The following is a 21,051-nucleotide window of genomic DNA, read 5'->3' on the forward strand; positions in this document are numbered from 1 at the left end:
ACATTAATTCTCAACCCAAATTAAAATAGTTTAATATTTTATAAAATTCAAAAGGCATTTATTTTAATATTTAAACCTCTATTTTAATTATTTTGAACACTTAAACATTTTATTAAATTTAGGTTTCTCCACCATTATTACCCATGATTTATTTAACACCTTTACCACATTTTAGTTTTGACTTTTGAAAACTTTAAATGTTTGACTTGATTTTGAATTTGAATTGGTTTTGAACTAACGCGAGATTAGCAACAGTAATCGATGTGACATGGCATCATTAGCAGAGGGTTACTGTAGCTTAATTATCCGGGCGTCACATATATGCTAGTCTAGTCGGCTGCGCGTCCACACAACCCTTTCAATTAGGGACCTTTTAGGACAGTGATCATACAATGCATAGTCCCATAAACAAGTCACGTACTTGTTGATACACATCATTGATAATGTCCAAGGACTATCTTTATTCATAAACACATAGGAAATATCATCATACATGATTGCCTCTAGGGCATATCTCCAACACAAATAGCATCATCCTATATATCAATCTTTACCTCCGGACCATTCCAGCTCATCGTCATGTCTTTGATCTCATCCGGGACTCCGAACAATATTCTGTCATCAACTCACATATAACTCATACAATACTATATCGTCAACGAACGTTAAGCGTGCGGACCCTACGGGTTCGAGAATGATGTAGACATGACCGAGAAGACGCACCACTGAGACAGGGGCTAGGCGAGGAGAACCTTATTCTATCTTTAAGAAGTCGTCGTCCTCTCGTCTTCTTGAGCAGGACACAGACTCTACAAAACTTGAAGAAGCACCTAAACCGGAGCCCTCCCGCCGGCAAGGGCCGGGATCCATCACGCACCCATGGCCATAAGGCCACAGGAGACGTGGCAGATCGGCGAGGCCGCCGACGGGAGGCAGAAACCCTAGCCACCTTTTCTTGAAGGAGAGACAATGGGATTTTTATCCGATTTAACTCCTAAAAAAAATATAAGGGTGCATCGGCTGGCCCTCAAATTTGAGTGGCCGCAACCACTTCTTAGGAAAATAAATTCAATCCTTTCCTCATGACAGCCTCTTTTCCCCGCTCACTTGTATCAATGCGGCATTGCCTCCGCATCCACCTAGCCTCTGTCACCATCCCGCCGACACTCTGTAGCCTTCGTCACCCTCCTGCCCCACTCTGAGCCTCTCTTGTGGTCACGGCCTTTTGCTAAGTTGGTCCCGGGCCATGTCCACACCCTCGTGCAGACCAATCCATCACTCGCACTCGTCATGCCGCCTTAGCAACATCCCGCGCAATCTAGACTGTTGCTTGCAGCCAATGGTGGAGCCAAGAACCTTGAAGGCTGCGACAACGGCCAACACCGTTGCTGCATCGCGCGTGACCACGGGGAGGACACGCCAACAACTCAAACCAGCACATTAGGCCACCGGGAGCATAGCCAACGGCCATCGCATCATGTATGTTTAGTTATACTCCCTCCGTTCCTAAATATAAGTCTTTCTAGAGATTTCAATATGAAGATGTATATAGACGTAGTTTAGAGTGTAGATTTACTCATTTTGCTCCGTATGTAATCCATTATTGAAATCTCTAGGAAGACTTATATTTTGGAACGGAGGGAGTAGATTGGAATTCGAGATAACTTTTTATCCTCCAAGTCTTATATACTATTCATTTATAAAGTGTATATATATGTACAACAGACCTCAGGGAGGCATGCTAAGACATAAAAAATTATTTGCCACATGTTTGCTCATGCTTGCACATCCATAAATTTATACTACCTTGTATGCAAATTCTGCAGTCATCTTCCTGCCAAAATTACATTACGTACGAGTTGTGCTCTCTCACATGGCCTTGAGAAGGTCGGAGACAGCCTGGCCTTGAGCGAGCGTGACGATGTTGGGGGAGTCCATGGCCACGACGTCCTGCGTGGCGTACCCGTCCTCGCCGCGGACGAGCTGCTCGCTGCCGCGTGAGACCATCCCCGGCAGGATCAGCGTCCTGTGCAGCCCCGGGAGGAGCTTCTCCCGGTCGGTGTCCCCGGTCTCGCCGACGAGCACCGCCACCTTGGCGAGATCGATGCCCCACTGTATCGACAGGTACCTGCACATCCATCCAGAAATTTGATTGATCTGAAATGTTCAGACACCGAACCATATGAGATGAGAGTTTGATTGATCCGAATCCTCGTCTTCTTCACCTCAAGGCGCGTGGGCGGGAAGCGGAGAGAGGGATGACGTTGAGGCGCGTGCAGGCGCGCGTGTAGACGAGGTTGCACCGGAACCCGCGCATCCGCAGCGCCTGCCTGATCGAATCCACCTTCTTCACCTGCACGAAAAGCTCATCAGAAGCGTGCCCACGGCGGAGGACGCGAAACCACGCCGGTCTACTCTGGCAGTGCTCTGCTTACCTTGGACGCGTCGGTGGCGGCGTAGGCGTGGCAGTGCACGGAGCCGGCGGACACATCGACGGCGAGGTCGGACGCCTGCGCGTCCTCAGCCTTCCCGAGCCTCGGCACGACGGTTTTCACGTGGTCGCCGGGCCACCGGAACGCCACGTGGCCCGAGTACTCCTCGTCGGCCGTGAGCTCCTTCCACGGGTAGCATATCTCCGCGCCGCTGCTGCAAATCAGCGCGTCGAAGCCGGCCGGGTCGGCGCCGCAGGCCTTGAGCGTCTCCGCGGCCTCGGGGATGGTCATGCCGGTCGAGAGCACGTACCCCTGCCGCCCTCCCGCGCCGTCACCGGCGGACATCGCCGCGTCGATGGCTTTCTTCAGTTGCTCGACGTCGGGCTTGCCGTCGTCGCAGTAGCAGTCGACGGCGACGACAAGGAGGCTCTGCCTCCTGCCGGGCGCGAAGCCCAACGCCCTGCCGGAGCCCTCGCGCCTGTCGGCCGCCGGGCGGCGGCGTAGGGCGTCCATGATCAGCGCGGCGGAGTCCCCGGCATTGAGGTCACTGGAGGCGTCCACGGAGATCTGGAGCGAGAGGCCACGGAGCGAGTCCGAGAGGGAGTCGTCGCCGCCCATGCTCGCCGAGGCGGCCGGGACGCCAGGGACGCGGAGCCGCTGGTGCGGCGACGGGTGGTCGCAGTAGGCGGCGACGTGGGAGAGGTAGAGGCGGCAGTGGTGCGGCCAGGAGAAGCGGTGGATGTTGCGCAGGCCGTTGCGGCGGCTCTCCAGCCACTGCCCCTTGTCGGCCAGCAGGCTGAGCAGCGCGCCGGTGATCGCCTCGGCGGAGTGCGGGTCCACCAGCAGGCCGTTGTGAAGCGCCTTGAGGATGTCCACCGGCCCGCCGTTCTTGGTCGCCACCACGGGCAGACCATAAGCGGCGGCCTGCCACAGACAAGAAAATTACCATTCCCAATCAGTTTGAGAACGATCTTGTTCTTACCAAAAGATAGTGGATCTTGTTCTTACCTCGATGATTGTGAGGCCGAACGGCTCTACAAGAGCCGGGTTGATGAACACTCCCTACGAGTTGAACATGTCAGATTTTGGGCATCGTGGAGGGGAAAACAGGATGGGGACTTTTCAAATTTTGTACTACCTTGGTCTTGGCGGCGAGGCGGTAGATGTGAGGCACGTCCGTCTGCTTGTGGTGCTTGGGATAAGCCACCTGGCCGTAGAGGTCGTAGCGGTCGATGAGCTTCAGCACCGCCGTGAGCACCGTGCCGCCGCCGCCGGCCATGTCGTCGATGTCATCTCTGTTCCCCAGTATCAGCGTCTGCATCCATTTCCATCGCAGAGGATCAACCAAGTGAATCCGCTCAGTCGTTTCGATCACAACTATGATAGAGTGTAGGTTACCAGGTTGGCGAGCTCCCGGAGCTTTCGGCTCTCGCCGTACGCCTTGAGTAGCGTGGTGATATTCTTCTTCGGGTCCGGCCGCGACAGCGCCAGGATCATCGGCTTGTGCGGGTTCGTGAAGAACCTCAGAATCTCTGACCAAATGGGAGGCAGAGCCTTCTTGGCTTTGACGGGGTCGATGAGCATCTGGAGGTCGGCGCCGTCCCCGTCGGCGGTGTCCTGGGTGTCGACGAAGCTGAAGTCCATGCCGGGCGGGATGACCGCCATGCGCGGCATGTAGCGGCCGAGGCTGCTGACGCCGCGGCGCTGGCGCACGCGGAGCTTCCGCTCCACCATGAGGTCGAAGCCGTCGTAGAGGCCCCACTGCTCCTCGATCTCCTGCTTGGTGCTGGTGACCACCATCTCCGCCGTGTCCAGCCCGGTCTCCTCCGCCTCGATCCGCCGCGCGATCTTGTAGGTGCCCTGGATCTCGGGCCCGTGCATGCGGCCCAGCTTCAGCAGCTGCTCCAGCTTGTTCCGCCCCAGCGAGTGGCCCGTCATCACCATCGGCACGTTGAGCGCGCTCGCGAGGTTCGCCGCCACCTCCGCCGCGTCCGCGTAGTGCCCGTGGATCACGTACGGCCACACCGGCGCCGCCAGCGCCGTCGCCGGGGCGTCGCTGGGCGGCGGCTGGAGCTGCTCGCCCAGCGCGCGCGCCACGTTGGTGACGTGCGAGAGCGCGCGGTCCACGAACTCGGGGATGTGCGGCCAGAGCTCCTCCTTGGGGATGTACTGGTCGCGTGGCCCGCAGGGCAGCCGCACGATGTACGCCCCGCCTCCCCCGGACTCGTCGCCGTCGTCGTCGCCCGAGGACAGGCGCTCGAGCATCTCCACCGGCTCGCCGTAGGTCCAGTCGACGTCGGGGCAGGAGATCTGGCGCGTCAGGAGGTCCACGCGGTGCACCCCCGCCGTCGCCGCCAGCGCCCGGGCCAGCTCCACCACGTACTTCACCTGCCCATGGCAAGAAAGAGAAATAAAAAGACAAGTCAGTGCAAGTCCACGAGACGTGTCAACGTTTGGACGGGACTTGACCGACCTGGCCTCCGGTGTCGGAGTCTCGCCCGAGCTCCATGTTCTCTCCACGCACGAGCCCATGGATGCTGAAGAAATCGAACAAAAAACATGGTATGATCAGTGGCAAGATTCGTGTCAATTTTGTCATTTCATTATCAAGTAGGTCGCTCGGTTGTGTGTCACCTGACGAGGACGATGTAGAGGTTTCTGTCCTTGCTCTGCTCGTCCTCGTCGTCAGAGACGAGCCGCACCTCGGAGTTGATCCTCGCCAGCCGGGTGCGCTGCTGCGGCTGCTGCTCGTCGGCGGACAGGTGTGCAGCGGCGCCGTCCGGCTTGGGGACGGTCTCCTTCTCGCCCTCCGAGAGCTCGGAGAGGTCCTCGGCGGCCTCCAAGCTGCCCAGCTCTTGCTCTTGCTTCCGCCGAGCGACCTCCTGCGAGTAATCCCTCTCCACCTACACATACGTCCAGAAAGCTTACAAAATACTACTGTAATATCTGAACATAAAATTCAGAGTTGACGTCTTTCTACCACTAATGCGTGTTTGGAAGAAATCTGTTGGGTTGGAGCTGGGATTCCAATTTCTTCTCTCTTTTTGCAACCGAAAATTCTCCTTGGATTTCCTGCTACCGTGTTCTGTGTGACAATTACGGGGTTTCGTATTGGAGATGCAACAACGGCTGGTGAAGCTTGGCCCAGGTTTTGAGATTTCTACGCCATCCAAGGTTTTGCTTCTAGGGAGTATTGAGAGCATTTGTAACTAGCTTCCTGATTAGGGTTAAAAATTCCAACGAAATTTCATTGAAATTTCGCATATTTCGGTGGGGTCTCAACTATTTATAATCTCGAAATTTCAAGGCAGATTCAAAATAATTTCAAATAACTTTAGATTAGTTTAAAATCTAATAAAATTTGAAATCCCCACGTCTGAAAGAAAAATCCGATTTTTTTGCATATTACGGTGAGGCTCGGAATTGTTTTGTTTACAATGAAACTTTGTTCCTGATAACAAAAACTGTGAGAATATTTTCAGTGGAACCTTGTTCCTCATAACAAAAACCGCCAGAATATTTCCTTGTAACATTTGCTGGTACAAATCAAGACATCAGAGTAATAATTTTCTTTTTCTGTACGATTGTGGTTGTAAAGACTTGTGATGTTTAATGCATGGACTTAGGCCTTTTCTCAAAAAAAGTAAGTGTACCTGTTTTCTGAAAAAAAAAAGAGTAAATGTACATGCCGCAACTGGCAAGAGGGTGTGCCTATGCGCAGTGGGCCCAGTTTGTTGGGAAGATAGGAAGTGTAATAATTTTCTGAAACTGATTGCAAAGAATACGTGTGGTCGTGGAGACCAGTGCCGTTATTGCAACAAAGTGCGAGTTATGTGAAATTTACCCTCATTTCTCCCCGTAGAGGTACAAACTAGGGTAAAGCCAGAAAGCAGTAAAACTCGAGAGTACCTAGTAAAAACTCGAGACGAGTCAAAAAGAGACCCAGCCCAGCAAATTACTATAAACTCGCGGACAATTAAGTCGGAGCGTTCGAAGTGCCCTATGGGCCAGGCTAAGCAGGCCGCCGACATTGAACACGAGGTTTGTTTTTTCCGTTTGAAGCAAAAGGGAAACCCGATGGCGAACGCAAGGAAAAGCAGGGCACGTGAAGGCCCATATGCGTGCGTGCTCCGCCCACGGACGGCATCGCCGTCCATGGCGCACGGCGGCCGGAGCAGAGCAGACCGTACCTGCTTCTTCTGCCTCGCGACGTTCCAGATCCTCCAGCACAGGTTCTCCAGCCGGTTGTTCCGCTCCTGGCTGTTCCGCATCGCCACCACCTGCAATCATCAAGCCCGTCTTGTTCGTCAGCCATCGTCCTCCACGGCGACGGCGATCAAGCGACCGCGATCGGTTGATTAAGCTTGGCTGGACTGGGCGGCCATGGTGGGTCGATGTTTACTCACCTTTGTCCATGTCTTGTGGAGGGCCTGGTCGTCGAAGCTCCGGACGACCTCCTCCACGAAGTACCTGGTGGGGTTGTAGGCGGCGCTGGACTCCTCCGACGCGAGCGCCGGCGCTGGCTCCAGCGGCGGCAGCGACACCCCTTGCACCCGCAGCTTCGACCCGGCGTCGAGGATCGCCTCCAGGTACCCGTTGATCCACTCGTTCCCCACCGCCATCTCGGCTCTCCCTCGAGCTAGCTAGCTACTCTGCTGCCCCTTCACTGAAAATCCCGGCCTGACAACGATCGGCTTATATACGTGTGCGCCCGGGCGCTCGTGTGGCGCGCTTTCACGGTGTCGAGGTGTGGTGCAGGGGAAAGATGGACATGGAGGAAGCCGGGTGCTATATCCTCCAACGGCGCAGCATATTTCTTTTCGGTGCTTTTCTTGAACTACAGTATATTGGAGTATTTTGTAATATTTTGCTTTGTTTTGTTTTTGTGATGATGGGTGTGGGATTCTACGGCGGTTATGCGTCGATCTATCTCGTTGGAGCGATGGGAGGAGAGGAATAAAGCGAAAAGAAAAAGAGGAGATATATGCCTCTGCCTAGTGGCTGGCTAGGTATGATATGGCCCGGCGAGTGGCGACCGCGACGGCGTTTGGGCAACGCTGCGTGCATGCCGTTGGCACACGTATCGACGACGCGATATGCCTCAGCATATGCCTTTCTGTTCCGCTTTGCCGATATCGTTCCTTTCCTCCTAGTTTTTTTTTTCAGTTTTGTTCCATATTTTGGTCGACAAGTTGTACCGGCCACCTGGACAGTTGTACGATCTTTTCACAAGTCGGCGTATCGTTTTGTTTGGTGTGAGAAGAAGCTGCCAGTTCTGTGTGATGTGTGTCAGGAGGGTGATTAATTATTACACGGTCTCGTTTGTGCTAAGCGGCAAAATTATTGTTGGTTTGAAAGCGATGTGGTGTGTACTGTCATGGCGCCACAGTAGATAGATTCCCAGGAGAGACTGTTGTGTGATGGCTGACACATGATCAAAGGTGTTGTCAACCGTAGGTTCGACACCTTGATTGTTGTTAATCATACAGAAGGAAACTTCTAGTCTATAGGAAAGATAAGCCCTGACAAGTGACAACACACGGAGTCCACTGGCTCCCAAAACTAGGCCAATCCAATCCGTTGGAAGAGAATTATGCAATCCATGGACACAGAGTATTTGTCTCTTGCCAACTTCTCTCCCCTGGCCCCCTCCGCCTATTTTGAATTTCCCCCTCCCGCCTTCCATGACATTAATCTATTAATCTCCCGCAATCTTAAATAGAGATGTCAGTATTATTCATGGATTCTGGTATCTGTGCATATTCGACCCCTGCAGTGAAAGAATAGAAAAGGTCAACCTAAATGGCTAGATCAGAGATGGATGACACAGAAGCATCGACAAGTTTCAAAACTTACAAATCATTATGTGTCGCCTATCTCCAATCCGACGGTTCGACTTGATTATGCCTATTCTTTCATAATAAACATTGTTCCTTTAGTAGTTGACCCCATTGGGCAAGGGTTTGGAGGACCATTTTTAGTCATGTTTTCTTTGTGGGGTTTGAAGGATCACATTTGCACATGATTTTTCCGTGAGTGGTACCCACAAACTCATGGGTTGGGCATGGGTTCATAGTTGCTCCATGGATACTCGTTTGGATACCCATCCAACAAGCGAGACCCACATGACATACAATAATTCGGCTCAACCTTGGGTGGCGTCCCTTTTGGGTCTTTTTTTGCGCACCAGGAGCTGCCTCCTTGGGCTAAGCCAAGAGGGAATTTTCTCCTAAATAATATTTTGGAAGTTTTCGGAACCATTTGGAATCTTTTAAAACTTTCCATATATAGACGTGAAACTTTTTAAGATATGTTATACCTTTCCAGAATTCCTGAAACGCTTCTAGGACCATTTGGAACACTTCCGGATCCATCTGAAACTCTTTCGGTGCTCATTCTCTCAAACTTTAGTTCTCATCGTAATTACTATCCATTAAGTGTGTGACCATTCAGGTTTGAAAATAAAGCGGACATAAGGTGAAACACTTTCTAGTCAATAGTTAACAGTGGGATCTGGATGCCCTTAATAACTCCCGCATATTCCAGAAGTATTCAGCGAACCATTTGTTTACGAATACAATTCCCTTGGCTTCACGATAGTTACAAAACCTGAATTGCGATATTACCGGTCCTCGTGGTTAATACTCTGATCACTATACCGGTTAACCTCGTTATCGGTCCTCCCAAGGGTCTATGGGAGCGCTGCCGCTTGCCGCATCGGAGGCCGCACCCCTATCGTCCAATTTAGATCCGATCGCAAAATACATACTCCCTCCGCCCGGAAATACTTGTCGTTCAAATGGATGTATCTAGCACTGAAATATGCCTACATGCGTCCATTTGAGCGACAAGTATTTTCGGGCGGAGGTAGTATATTGGAGCAGCCAACACAGAAAGGAACCCGGAAGAATCTTAAATAGAGTGAACGTCTGCCTAGAAACATTTCAAACACACAGGCACAACCATGTCTTCGATTTAAAAAGAACAGCCCGTAGGAGCGTGCGCCACATCGCGATCCTTGGTCGCACGCTCCCGAGCCGCCTGCTTTGTCCGGAGCTTGGTGCGGAGTGCCGCCTCATAGGCCACAGGATCCGAGTCGCCTACTGATACGTCTTCATTGTATCTATAATTTTTGATTGTTTCATGCTATTATATTATCAATCTTGGATGTTTTATATGCATTAATATACTATTTTATATTATTTTTGGGACTAACCTATTAACCTAGAGCCTAGTGTCAGTTTCTATTTTTTTCTTGTTTCTGAGTTTTACAGAAAAGGAATATCAAACGGAGTCCAAATGAGCTAAAACTTTACGCCGATTTTTTATGGACCATAAGAAGCCTATACAAATTGCCTAGATTGTCCTATTTTTTAGAAGTTTTGTAGTTACAGAAGTATACGAAGTTTCAGATTACTTCAGACTGTTCTGTTTTTAACAGATTCTGTTTTCATTGTGTTGTTTGCTTATTTTGATGAATCTATGGGTAGTATCGGAGGGTATGAACCATAGAGAAGTTGGAATACAGTAGATGTAACACCAATATAAATTTAGAGTGAGTTCACAACAGTACCTAAGTGGTGATTTATTTTCTTATACTAACGGATCTCACGAATTTTCTGTTGAGTTTTGTGTTGTGAAGTTTTCAAGTTTTGAGTAAAGTTTTGATGGACTACGGAATAAGGAGTGGTAAGAGCCTAAGCTTGGGGGTGCCCATGGCACCCCAAGATAATATTCAAGGACAACCAAGAGTCTAAGCTTGGGGATGCCCGGGATGGCATCCCCTCTTTCGTCTTCGTTCATCGGTAACCTTACTTGGAGTTATATTTTTATTCACCACATGATATGTATTCTGCTTGGAGCGTCATTTTCTTTTATTTTGTTTTGCTTGCTGTTTGAATAATATTCCAAGATCTGAAATTGTTAAATGTTAGAGAGTCTTCACATAGTTACATAATTATTCGACTACTCATTGATCTTCACTTATATCTTTTGGAGTAGTTTGTTAGTTGCTCTAGTGCTTCACTTATATCTTTTTAGAGCACGACGGTGGTTTTATTTTGAAAAAATTGTTGAACACTCATGCTTCACTTATACTCCCTTCGTCCAGGAAAAGTTGTCCCCGGCACAGTGTATTTACTTTTTTACAAAAAAACCCTCAGAGTTTTAAACCCATCACGAATAACTCCATCTTCTTCCTTCGTGCTCCCCCGTCACCCGCGCCTCGCAGCCATCGTCGGCTTCCCACCTGCGCCGCCGCCCGCCTGGACCTGCGTCGCGACCAACACCAGCGCCGCCCAGCACGCGACCAACACCAGCGCTGCCGCCCGCCTGGACGTGCGCCGAGGCTTCCCACCTGTGGCGCCCGCCTCGAGCTGCGTCGCCGGCCCCGTTGAATCTAGCCGCACGCGGTCGCCCACCAGCGCCGTCTGCGGTCGCCCACCTGCGCAACTAGCTTCGCCGCCCACGGCCACAAACCTGCGCCTCCAACTTTGTCCGCTTCGGTCGCCGGCACCGTGGACAATTCCGGCCACTCCCGCCTCTGATGTTGCTACTGCTGGTGGGCGACGCCGACGTGGACCCCTGATGATGCTTCTTCCCTTTCCCTTGCCTCGACTCTGCTTGTACTGGTGCTGGTGAGTCTGCCCCGCCCACCTCTACTACTGCTGCTGTTCAACTAGTGGTGTGAGTCTGAAGATTATTGTTGTGTCTGGAGAACCTGCAAAGATAATTCCTGAGCCTGCAAGATAATTGCTGAATTGAGTTGAGGTTAGTTGAGTTGAGTTGTCATGCTGAAATGGTGCAATGTTGATACAAAAAAAATTCAGTTAACTATTTAACACAAGTTAACTGCATTCAGATCTCTTGATGCTCAAAACCTGTCAATTTCTGTCAGCTTTTGATCTGTCAAGTTGATATTCAGTCAAGTTGATGTCAAACTTCACACATAAAGTTGATAATCATTGATGAGGACATGACTACCTTGGATACGACCAAAAATATTGCATACACGCATATTTGTGAGGTGTTTTTTAATGCAAACTATGCAATAATTTATTTATGTCATCCAGGACAAAAATACTTCACAAACTTTTGTGTCATGTCAAATTGTAGGTGTATTGGATATTTGTACAATCCACATATGAAGATAAAGGGAAAAGAGAAGTTTAGGTGCTGTTCAAAAAGTCCTCTCACGTTACTTTTGGGCAAAGAGAAGATAGAGTCCAAGTCTCTCATGTTCTGGATTCAGATTCGGACTGCACAAACATACCTGACTCAAAACGCCAAGAACTCTTTCATACGGACTCCGAATTGGTGATTCTTTTTATGTTGGAAACTAGATTTTGTCCACTTTCCAACCCAATTGGATTCACCTTCAAATTCGTTCGGAGCGTTGAGTTATCGACGAAACAATCTAACGCTGCAGCAGAATCCGAGTCAAACTACAAGTCCAAAGGTGTTGCATCACCTCCACTTGGGCCCATGAGCCGTCTACGACCTAGGGTTAGTTTTAGGCTACCTTGGGACGTCCTCCCACCTCCTTGGCCGCCACCCCTTGCTCCTATATAAGTAGATCCATCTAGTAGCCTTTTCCTTGGGATTTGTTTAGATTAAAAGTTAGCCATTGCCAATTCGTATACTTCGTTTGTGTCCAACGACCAGATCAAGACCGCTTTCGGATCCCCACCTTTACCAATACTTCATCTATATTCGCAATATTCGGATTGCATTATCATATTCTTGCTTGTTCTTCGATTTCGTGCAGGTATAGACCTTCGTGGTCAGGTTGATCGTGTTTCCAGCATCGTCAGTAACCTCAGGAGATTGGTTTAGCGATTGCTAAGGCGCAACATCGTGCACGTTTGTAGTCAGATCGTCAAAGTCGGCTCCACCAAATCGCTAGTTATCATCTCATCGAAAGATCAGGACACCCCGCCGCTATCAATCATAATATTTAAAACTTAACAAGGTTCAGTAACAATTGAAACAACAACTTTAAAAACAGAGAGACAAGATGTAGGGTTTTTAGCTGCTGCCACAACACAAAGTCTATAGATGCTGAAGTTGTCAATATAAAATCATTCAGAGTAGATGATGCAAGCAATCAACATTCAGTTTTGACCAAAACAGAGATGTAAAAGATGTTACCCCACACATTCAGTGTCATACAATTACAGAGATGTTAGTCCAACACACATAACAACACCATATTCAGTGTCATACAATTACAGAGATGTACAGTTGTCAGCATTAAATCATTCAAAAAATTTCTGTCAAAATTTTCAGTCAAGCACAACTGATCATGTAACTTGAGAAGATTACTCCAGATTTTGGAAATAATAAATTACTCCAGATTCTGTCAATTACTTGTGTCAATTAATCATGTCAATGAATAATTATTGGAGTAGATCAAAATCAGTCATTATAATGTTTGATGCGAGCATCAACAATTAGTTCTGATGCAGATCAAGAAGTACAGGAACCAGAGAGTGAAGAAGCAGATCAACAACAGGAGAAATAGCAGCAGTAGATCAAGAAGTACAATAGATCAATAGTGGTAACTGAATTATCAACACTTCTCTATACTGCATAAACATTCTGTGTTTGATCAAATGATTGTCAAGATTTATGCAAATGAAGATCACAGTAAGATAGCAGTATTGATGTACTCTGAAATTCAGTATTGGTAGAGATGCTACTATGGTTCATTTATCTGTCATAGTTGTCCCTGCCATTTGTTGTTGGTCCCTTGATGGCCAACAGTAGAAGAGCGAAACATGCATGCTTGACAAAAAAGAGAGCATAAAGTGAACATTCTGCTCTGATGCTCTATTTAACTTTTGATGAATGAAAGCATTAAGCCTAGGGAACAATTTTGTTTTTTCTATTTGCATTACAGTGAAGTTTAAGTGAATCTACAATGGTATTGTTTTCACTTAGCAGAGCCATTAAGAACAAGCTCAACACGGTGACGCTATGGATTTGAACTTGATGCTGGAGGAGGACGATGAAGCTCAACAAGAAAAACAAGCTCAACAAGGTGACGCTATGGATTTGAACTTGATGCCGGAGGAGGAGGATGAAGCTCAACAAGGTGACGCTATGTATTTGAACTTGATGCCAGAGGAGGAGGATGAAGCTCAACAAGAAGAACAAGCTCAACAAGGTGACGCTATGGATTTGAACTTGATGCTGGAGGAGGAGGATGAAGCTCAACAAGAAGAACAATCTCAACAAGGTGACGCTGTGGATTTGAACTTGATGCCGGAGGAGGAGGAGGATGAAGCTCAACAAGAAGAACAAGCTCAAAAAGGTGACGCTGTGGATTTGAACTTGATGCCGGAGGAGGAGAATGAAGCTCAACAAGGTGACGCTATGGATTTGAACTTGATCCCGGAAGAGGAGGATGAAGACATTGAATTGAATTAGTTTCTAAAAGAGGAAGAAGCTCAAGAGGCACAAGAAGATGCAGAAGTGGAAGAAGCTCAAGAGGCACAAGAAGATGCAGAAGTGGATGAAGCTCAAGAGGCACAAGAAGATGCAGAAGTGTAAGAAGCTCAAGAAGCACAAGAAGATGCAAAAGTGGAAGAAGCTCAAGAAGCTGATGCACATGGCAATCCAAGAGGGAAGGACATGACAGACAAGGAGAGATATGGTGTTTACTTTGCTCTGCAAGTAATCGAGCTTAGAGATGGACAGGTTCACCTGTATGACAGGATGCTCATTGCGACTATGCTGAATGTTCACCTGCGAACAGTTACAAGAATATGGAATCTAGCCAAAGGAAAACTCGCAGCAGGACAAGAAGTTGATGTTTCAAGCAAGAAGAACAACAATGGTAGGAAGAGGAAAGAACTAGATCTGTCGAGAACAGCCACAATCCCTTTGAATAAAAGAAGAACAATCCGTTCTCTCGCAAGGTGTTTAGGTGTGCCCCGATCAACCCTACATGACAGATTTCAGTTGCAAGAGTTGAAACGCATCACGAGCACCATCAAAACCCACCCTCAAGCCACAGAACAAGATAGCGAGACTAAAGTTCTGCCTATCCATGATGGATGAAAGATGGATATCAAGTCCTTGGCCTAGTTTCAAGCCAATGAAAAATATGGTCCACATCGATGATAAATGGTATGACATGACCCGAGTGAAGAGTAGCTACTACGTACTGCCTGGAGAAGAAGAACCAAATCGAACTGTGCACAATACTCATAGCATTGGGAAGGTAATGTTTCTAACAGCTGTGGCCAAACCTCGCTACAATTAGATGGGGAGATGACATTTGATGGAAAGCTTGGCATTTGGCCATTCGTGGTAAGACCGAGGCACAACGAACAAGCCACAACAGAGATAGGGGGACAATAGAGTTGAGGCCGGTCAAAAGTACTAGACCTGTGTGCAGAGATTACCTGATCAATAATGTAATCCTTGCTATTCAAGACAAATGGCCTCACAGTGACGAGGACACAACGATCTTCACTCAACAAGATAATGCAACACCGCATGTCCTCCCTAATGATGCTGGTTTTCTAGAAGCTGTGGCATAGACAGATCTGGATATTCGACTATTGCAACAACCACCGAACAGTCCTAAGCTCAATGTGTTAGATCTTTGTTTCCACTGCTCCCTCCAATCCCTAACCGACTGCAGAGCACCTATGAATATCTAGGAATTGGTACAGGGTGTAGAGGAGTTTGAGAACTACGATGCCCATAAGCTGTTCAAAAGCTTTATGACGTTGCAAGCAGTGATGGTCAAAGTGATGAAAGATCAAGGAGGAAACAACTACAAGATGCCACATCTGCATAAGGAACGTCTACAGAATGCTGGAGAGGAAATAATAGGTGTATATTGCAGTCCTGAGCTAATTACTGACACCAAGGCCATTATAGAACAAGGAAATGAGTAGATAGAGAAAGGAAAAAAGAAAGGGAAAGGGAAAAGAATGGATAGGAGTATGTGATGTGTCATGTGTATGTCTTGTGTCATGTGTATGTATTATGTCATGTGTTCAATGAGAAAGGATAGGAAAAGAAAGGATAGGAGTATTTGGATTTATTTGATTTATTTGTATTTATTTGGATTATTTGGATTTATTTGATTTTATTTGATTTATTTGGATTTATTTGATTTATTTGGATTTATACACCATTTGTCCAATTGCAAACATGCCTAAAGTTTCCAATTGTCCAATTTCAGTCATTCATTTTGAGATTTTGGAAATTGGATAACTCAAGTTAACTGAATTAAATCTTGTTACTGTCAACCATGCAGCAAAGAGTACCAACATCTTCTTTTAATCTCTCAGAATAGATCAGTATTGTACTCCCAAACTGGAAACTAAATTACAATAACAATAAGTTCAGTTTTCATGTACTACTTCTGCCATAAATTCAGTTTTCAAGATTCTACACTAAATATTCAGTTTACAAGATTCTACACTAAATATACAGTGTCATCCTAGTTACATTTTGATTTTTGCTGGCAATTCGATGGATGGCTCGCTCACCTATTTGGACCACAGGGAACAACTTCTATCTATACATGGTCATGCAACAGAACAACTGAGAGAGGGAGCTGAAATCAGTGCAAGAGCAGCACAGGTGAGTGCAAGAGTAACAAAGTCAGGACATGGTGATATACTCCCATCTTTAGATAAATACAGTAACAAAGTCAAGAATATGTTGAGCCATCAGTCAATCTATGTAAATGCATATTCCAGCATGGTCATATAGCAGCAGAACTTAAATGATTCCTAGATGCACAAGTAGCCATTTTGTTTAAAACTTAACAAGGTTCAGTAACAATTGAAACAACAGTTTTAGAAAACAGAGAGACAAGATGTAGGGTTTTTACCTGCTGCCACAACCATCGGTGGGACAACGGCGCCATCAATGTGAATTGGTCGACGACGTAACCTTTAGCAACAACAACTACTGTCAAAAATAATTCAGTGAATACAATAATCTTCTTCTACTCTTACTACTCCTGTCAATATTGGCATTGGGGGCATAACCTTTAGTTAACAACAACTACTCCCAACTCTGAATTTTGACAGTAAGCATAAGAATGAAAATTCAGTGAGTAATTTAGATTATAGAATATGAATAAGAACAAAGGCTTGAGGATGTTCCTCTGAATTTTGCTGTGTCATGTTTCTTTAAGGAATGGCCAAGCAACAAAAGAACTGAGAGAGGGAGTATATGACTTCTCTCAATAAAATTCAATTAAATTATGGAGCTGAATCTGACCTCCAGCTCTACAAACTGAAAATTATGGAGCTGAAAATTATACAGGCTGTCTCATACAATAAACTTCAGTGAAATTTTACAAACTGAAAATTATGGAACTCGTTCTGATTTCCAATTCAGACTCTAGACACCACAGGCACCAAAATTGAGCAGGGAGCAGCGAGACCATTACATTTAGCTAGACAAGATTTCATAGGAGAGAACCTGTAGGGGTGTGTGCTCTGCACGTACCCTATGAAGAGAAGAGAGCCGCCTTCATATCCGCCGGAAAAGGAAAGGTGAGATTTTGCTCTTCCCAATTTGAAATTTTGCTGGCGGCTCCAACACCTACATCAAGGCGCTGGTGGAGGCCGACGGCGCCTTCCGCGCCGCCCACGACTACCTCTTCCTCCGGCTGGACACCGCGTCGGGGATGCTGGAGTGGTACACATTCGGCCTCGTAGCGGGCAGGGATGGGGAAAGGTGAGTATTTTAGGAAACAAATCAACGGGTAGGGATGGAGGGAGCGGTGGAGCTGCGGGTCGCGGCGTGGTGGAGCTGCGTGGCATCACCGATGGCGCGGGGGAGCTGCACAAGCGGAGCTGTCGAAGGGGATGATGGACTGCGGGTTTGGTCGGAGTTTCTTCGAGGTTTTTTTGCAAAAATGTCATGGGGTCAACTTTTCACGGACGGAGGGAGTATTATTTTGAGAGTCTTTAAACAACATGGTAATTTGCTTTGGTTATGAATTTAGTCCTAATATGATGGGCATTCAAAAGGGATATAATAAAAACATTCATATAAAGTGCATTTAATACTATGAGAAGTTTGATTCCTTATGATTGTTTTGAGATATGAGGATGGTGATATTAGAGTCATGCTAGTGAGTAATTGTGGATTGTAGAAATACTTGCGTTAAAAGTTTGTGATTCCCATAGCAGGCACGTATGGTGAATTGTTATGTGATGAAGTCGAAGCATGATTTATTTATTGATTGTCTTCCTTATGAGTGGCGGTCGGGGACGAGCGATGGTTTTTTCCTCCCAATCTATCCCCCTAGGAGCATGCGCGTAGTGCTTTGTTTCGATGACTAATAGATTTTTGCAATAAGTATCTGAGTTCTTTATGAGTAATGTTGAGTCCATGGATTATACGCACTCTCACCCTTCCACCATTGCTAGCCTCTATAGTACCGCGCAACTTTTTGCCGGTACCATACACCCACCATATACCTTCCTCAAAACAGCCACCATACCTACCTATTATGGCATTTCCATAGCCATTCCGAGATATATTGCCATGCAACTTTCCACCGTTCCATTAATTATGACACGCTCCATCATTGTCATATTGCTTTGCATGATCATGTAGTTGACATCATATTTGTGGCAAAGCCACCTTTCATAATTCTTTCATACATGTCACTCTTGAGTCATTTCACATCTCCGTACACCACCGGAGGCATTCATATAGAGTCATATTTTGTTCTAAGTATCGAGTTGTAATTCTTGAGTTGTAAGTAAATAAAAGTGTGATGATCATCATTATTAGAGCATTGTCCCATGTGAGGAAAGGATGATGGAGACTATGATTCCCCCACAAGTCGGGATGAGACTCCATACAAAAAAAGAGGCCAAAGAGCCCACAAAAAATGAGAGAAAGGAGAGAAGGGGCAATGTTACTATCCTTTTTCCACACTTGTGCTTCAAAGTAGCACCATGATCTTCATGATAGAGAGTCTCCTATGTTGTCACTTTCATATACTAGTGGGAGTTTTTCATTATAGAACTTGGCTTGTATATTCCAATGATGGGTTCCTCAAATTGCCCTAGGTCTTCGTGAGCAAGCGAGTTGGATGCACACCCACTTAGTTTTCTTTTGAGATTTCATAAACTTATAGCTCTAGTGCATCTGTTGCATGGCAATCCCTACTCACTCACATTGATATATATTGATGGGCATCTCCATAGCCCGTTGATACGCCTAGTTGATGTGAGACTATCTCCTCTTTTTTGTCTTCTTCACAACCACCATATTCTATTCCACCTATAGTGCTATGTCCATGGCTCACGCTCATGTATTGCGTGAAAGTTGAAAAGGTTTGAGAACACCAAAAGTATGAAACAATTGCTTGGATTTTCATTGAGGTTGTGCATGATTTGAATACTTTGTGTGATGAAGATGGAGCATAGCCAGACTATATGATTTTGTAGGGATAAACTTTCTTTGGCCATGTTATTTTGAGAAGACATAATTGCTTTATTAGTATGCTTGAAGTATTATCGTTTTTATGTCAATATTAAACTTTTTTTGAATATTATGGATCTGAACATTCATGTCACAATAAAAAAATTACATGGATGAATATGTTAGGTAGCATTCCACATCAAAAATTATGTTTTTATCATTTACCTACTCGAGGACGAGCAGGAATTAAGCCTGGGGATGCTTGATACGTCTCCAACGTATCTATAATTTGTGATTGTTCCATGCTATTATATTATCAATCTTGGATGTTTTATATGCATTAATATGCTATTTTATATTATTTTTGGGACTAACCTATTAACCTAGAGCCCAGTGCGAGTTTCTGTTTTTTCCTTGTTTTTTGAGTTATACAGAAAAGGAATACCAAACGAAGTCCAAATGAGCTGAAACTTTACGGCAATTTTTTATGGACCAGAAGAAGCCCGCGAAGTATTGGAGATGGACCAGGGGAGCCACGGGGCATCCACAAGGGTGGAGGGCGCCCCCTAGGGTGCGCCCCGTGCATTGTCGTCGCCTCGTGGACCCCCCCCTCGACTTGCCCCCAACGCCAAAAATTCCTATAAATAGAGAAAACCCCAGAAATAAACCTAGATCGGAAGTTCCACCGCCACAAGCCTCTGTAGCCACGAAAAACCAATCGGGAGCCCGTCCCGGCACCCCGCCGGCGGGGGAAAGCATCACCAGTGGCCATCTTCATCATCCCGCCGCTCTCCATGACAAGAAGGGAGTAGTTCACCCTCGGGGCTGAGGGTATATACCAGTAGCTATGTGTTTGATCTCTCTCTATCATGTTCTTGATTTGGCACGATCTTGATGTACCACGAGCTTTGCTACTATCACTACCGCAGGATGGTCCAAACGCGACAATCAAATCAGAGACCCTTCGACGAAACTGTGTGCGATGCAATAATCGCAAACGGTGGTGTAAAAACCCATCAAAAAGGTGCAATACTTTTGCGATAGCGGCGACATCAAACACGGTTCATATTAGATTTGCGTGTGCGATGAGTGGCAAACGGTTAATCAAGAAGAACTGTTTGTGATGATGCAGAACAACAGAAACAGGCAGCCAGATGAGGGTGTGTGCGATATACGGCATACAGTTGACTAGGATGAACTGTGTGTGATTAGGCAACACAATGGAAACGGTTTGACTGAACAAGATGTGTGTGATACGCGGCAAACAGGTGCGTAATCAGAAATGTGTGCGAAGTCCAATAATAACACAGACGATTGCTGCTAATAAGCCGTGTGATTTGCTCTGTCTACAGAAGAATAACATGTATATATATAACTGAAATAAACATCTAATTACATAAGTGACTATACAAATCATTTGCACACACCTCAATAAATTGCATGCATTCTAAAGTAGCAGAAACGATCGTCTACTCATCTACTTCTTGTGACGCTCCCGCCACTGCTCTGTGGCTCGATCCCTCGTTGGAGCAGGAACAAGACACTTCCTCATGTCAATGATCCACCTGTACATCTCGTAGCTTGTGTACGCGTCCTTGGCCGCGTACTTGACGTGTTGTTCATCCAGTCTCTCATGACAAACATTGTGCCAGGCGATCTTGTCCTTCTTGCTCTCATCCTTCATCCTCATGTAGTAGGGGTCGATGATGGCCGAGGCGAGGTCAACCAGGGAGTTCAGTTTGTTGTTGTCGCTGCCCCAGACCTTGTAGTGGTGCTAGATGTTGACAAGATTCGGGCATTTCAAGCCCGAAACCTTGAGCGCTTTTAATCGTTGGTAGTGTCCACCGTAGCGAAATTGTAGTCGGAGCTGTTGATAAACCTGGAGAAACGCTCACAAGGCCTTGTGGCCAGGTGGTAGTGGTAGACGAGGACGTCATCTTGCATGCACAACTAGGCGACAACAACCTTTTGATCGTGCCCGGTATGATCGATGGTGTACTCGAGGTCGAAGCCGACCACTTGGTACTTGTCCTCGGCAAGGAACTGCTCCATAGTTTGGATGGAGCTCTCCACAGAGACCGGATCGTTCGTGTACACCACCGAGAGGGCCTTCCCCCTCACGTGGGTGTCCACTACGTGATGCGTGGTGAACTGCCCGCCGTTGTCGTCGTCGGCCGCTGGGAGCGCCATTGGAGCCACA

The 21,051-nt window shown here is 46.9% G+C and overlaps 1 protein-coding gene across 1 annotated transcript; it reads right to left on the reverse strand.

Annotated features, from left to right (window-relative positions):
- Positions 1-1,665: 1,665 nt before the first annotated feature.
- LOC542867 (probable sucrose-phosphate synthase 5) lies at positions 1,666-7,281 on the reverse strand. The gene is made up of 10 exons (XM_044517896.1): positions 6,839-7,281; positions 6,623-6,712; positions 5,067-5,335; positions 4,906-4,969; positions 3,831-4,820; positions 3,571-3,747; positions 3,441-3,494; positions 2,436-3,356; positions 2,226-2,353; positions 1,666-2,128 (listed from the first exon to the last, which is right to left on the reverse strand). Exons 1-10 carry the CDS (start codon positions 7,052-7,054, stop codon positions 1,870-1,872), a joined length of 3,168 nt encoding a protein of 1,055 aa, XP_044373831.1. The 5' UTR covers positions 7,055-7,281; the 3' UTR covers positions 1,666-1,869.
- Between the last annotated feature and the right edge of the window lie 13,770 nt (positions 7,282-21,051).

Source organism: Triticum aestivum, chromosome 4D, assembly GCF_018294505.1.
Source record: "Triticum aestivum cultivar Chinese Spring chromosome 4D, IWGSC CS RefSeq v2.1, whole genome shotgun sequence".
Taxonomy (NCBI): Eukaryota; Viridiplantae; Streptophyta; class Magnoliopsida; order Poales; family Poaceae; genus Triticum; species Triticum aestivum.

Excerpts from the sequence above, each read along its gene's own strand:
- LOC542867 (XM_044517896.1), bottom strand. The coding sequence starts at position 7,054 with ATGGCGGTGGGGAACGAGTGGATCAACGGGTACCTGGAGGCGATCCTC. Across the intron at positions 4,821-4,905 it reads ACTCCGACACCGGAGGCCAG|GTGAAGTACGTGGTGGAGCT; the intron begins GTCGGTCAAGTC and ends TGCCATGGGCAG. Across the intron at positions 2,129-2,225 it reads TCCCGCCCACGCGCCTTGAG|GTACCTGTCGATACAGTGGG; the intron begins GTGAAGAAGACG and ends ATGGATGTGCAG.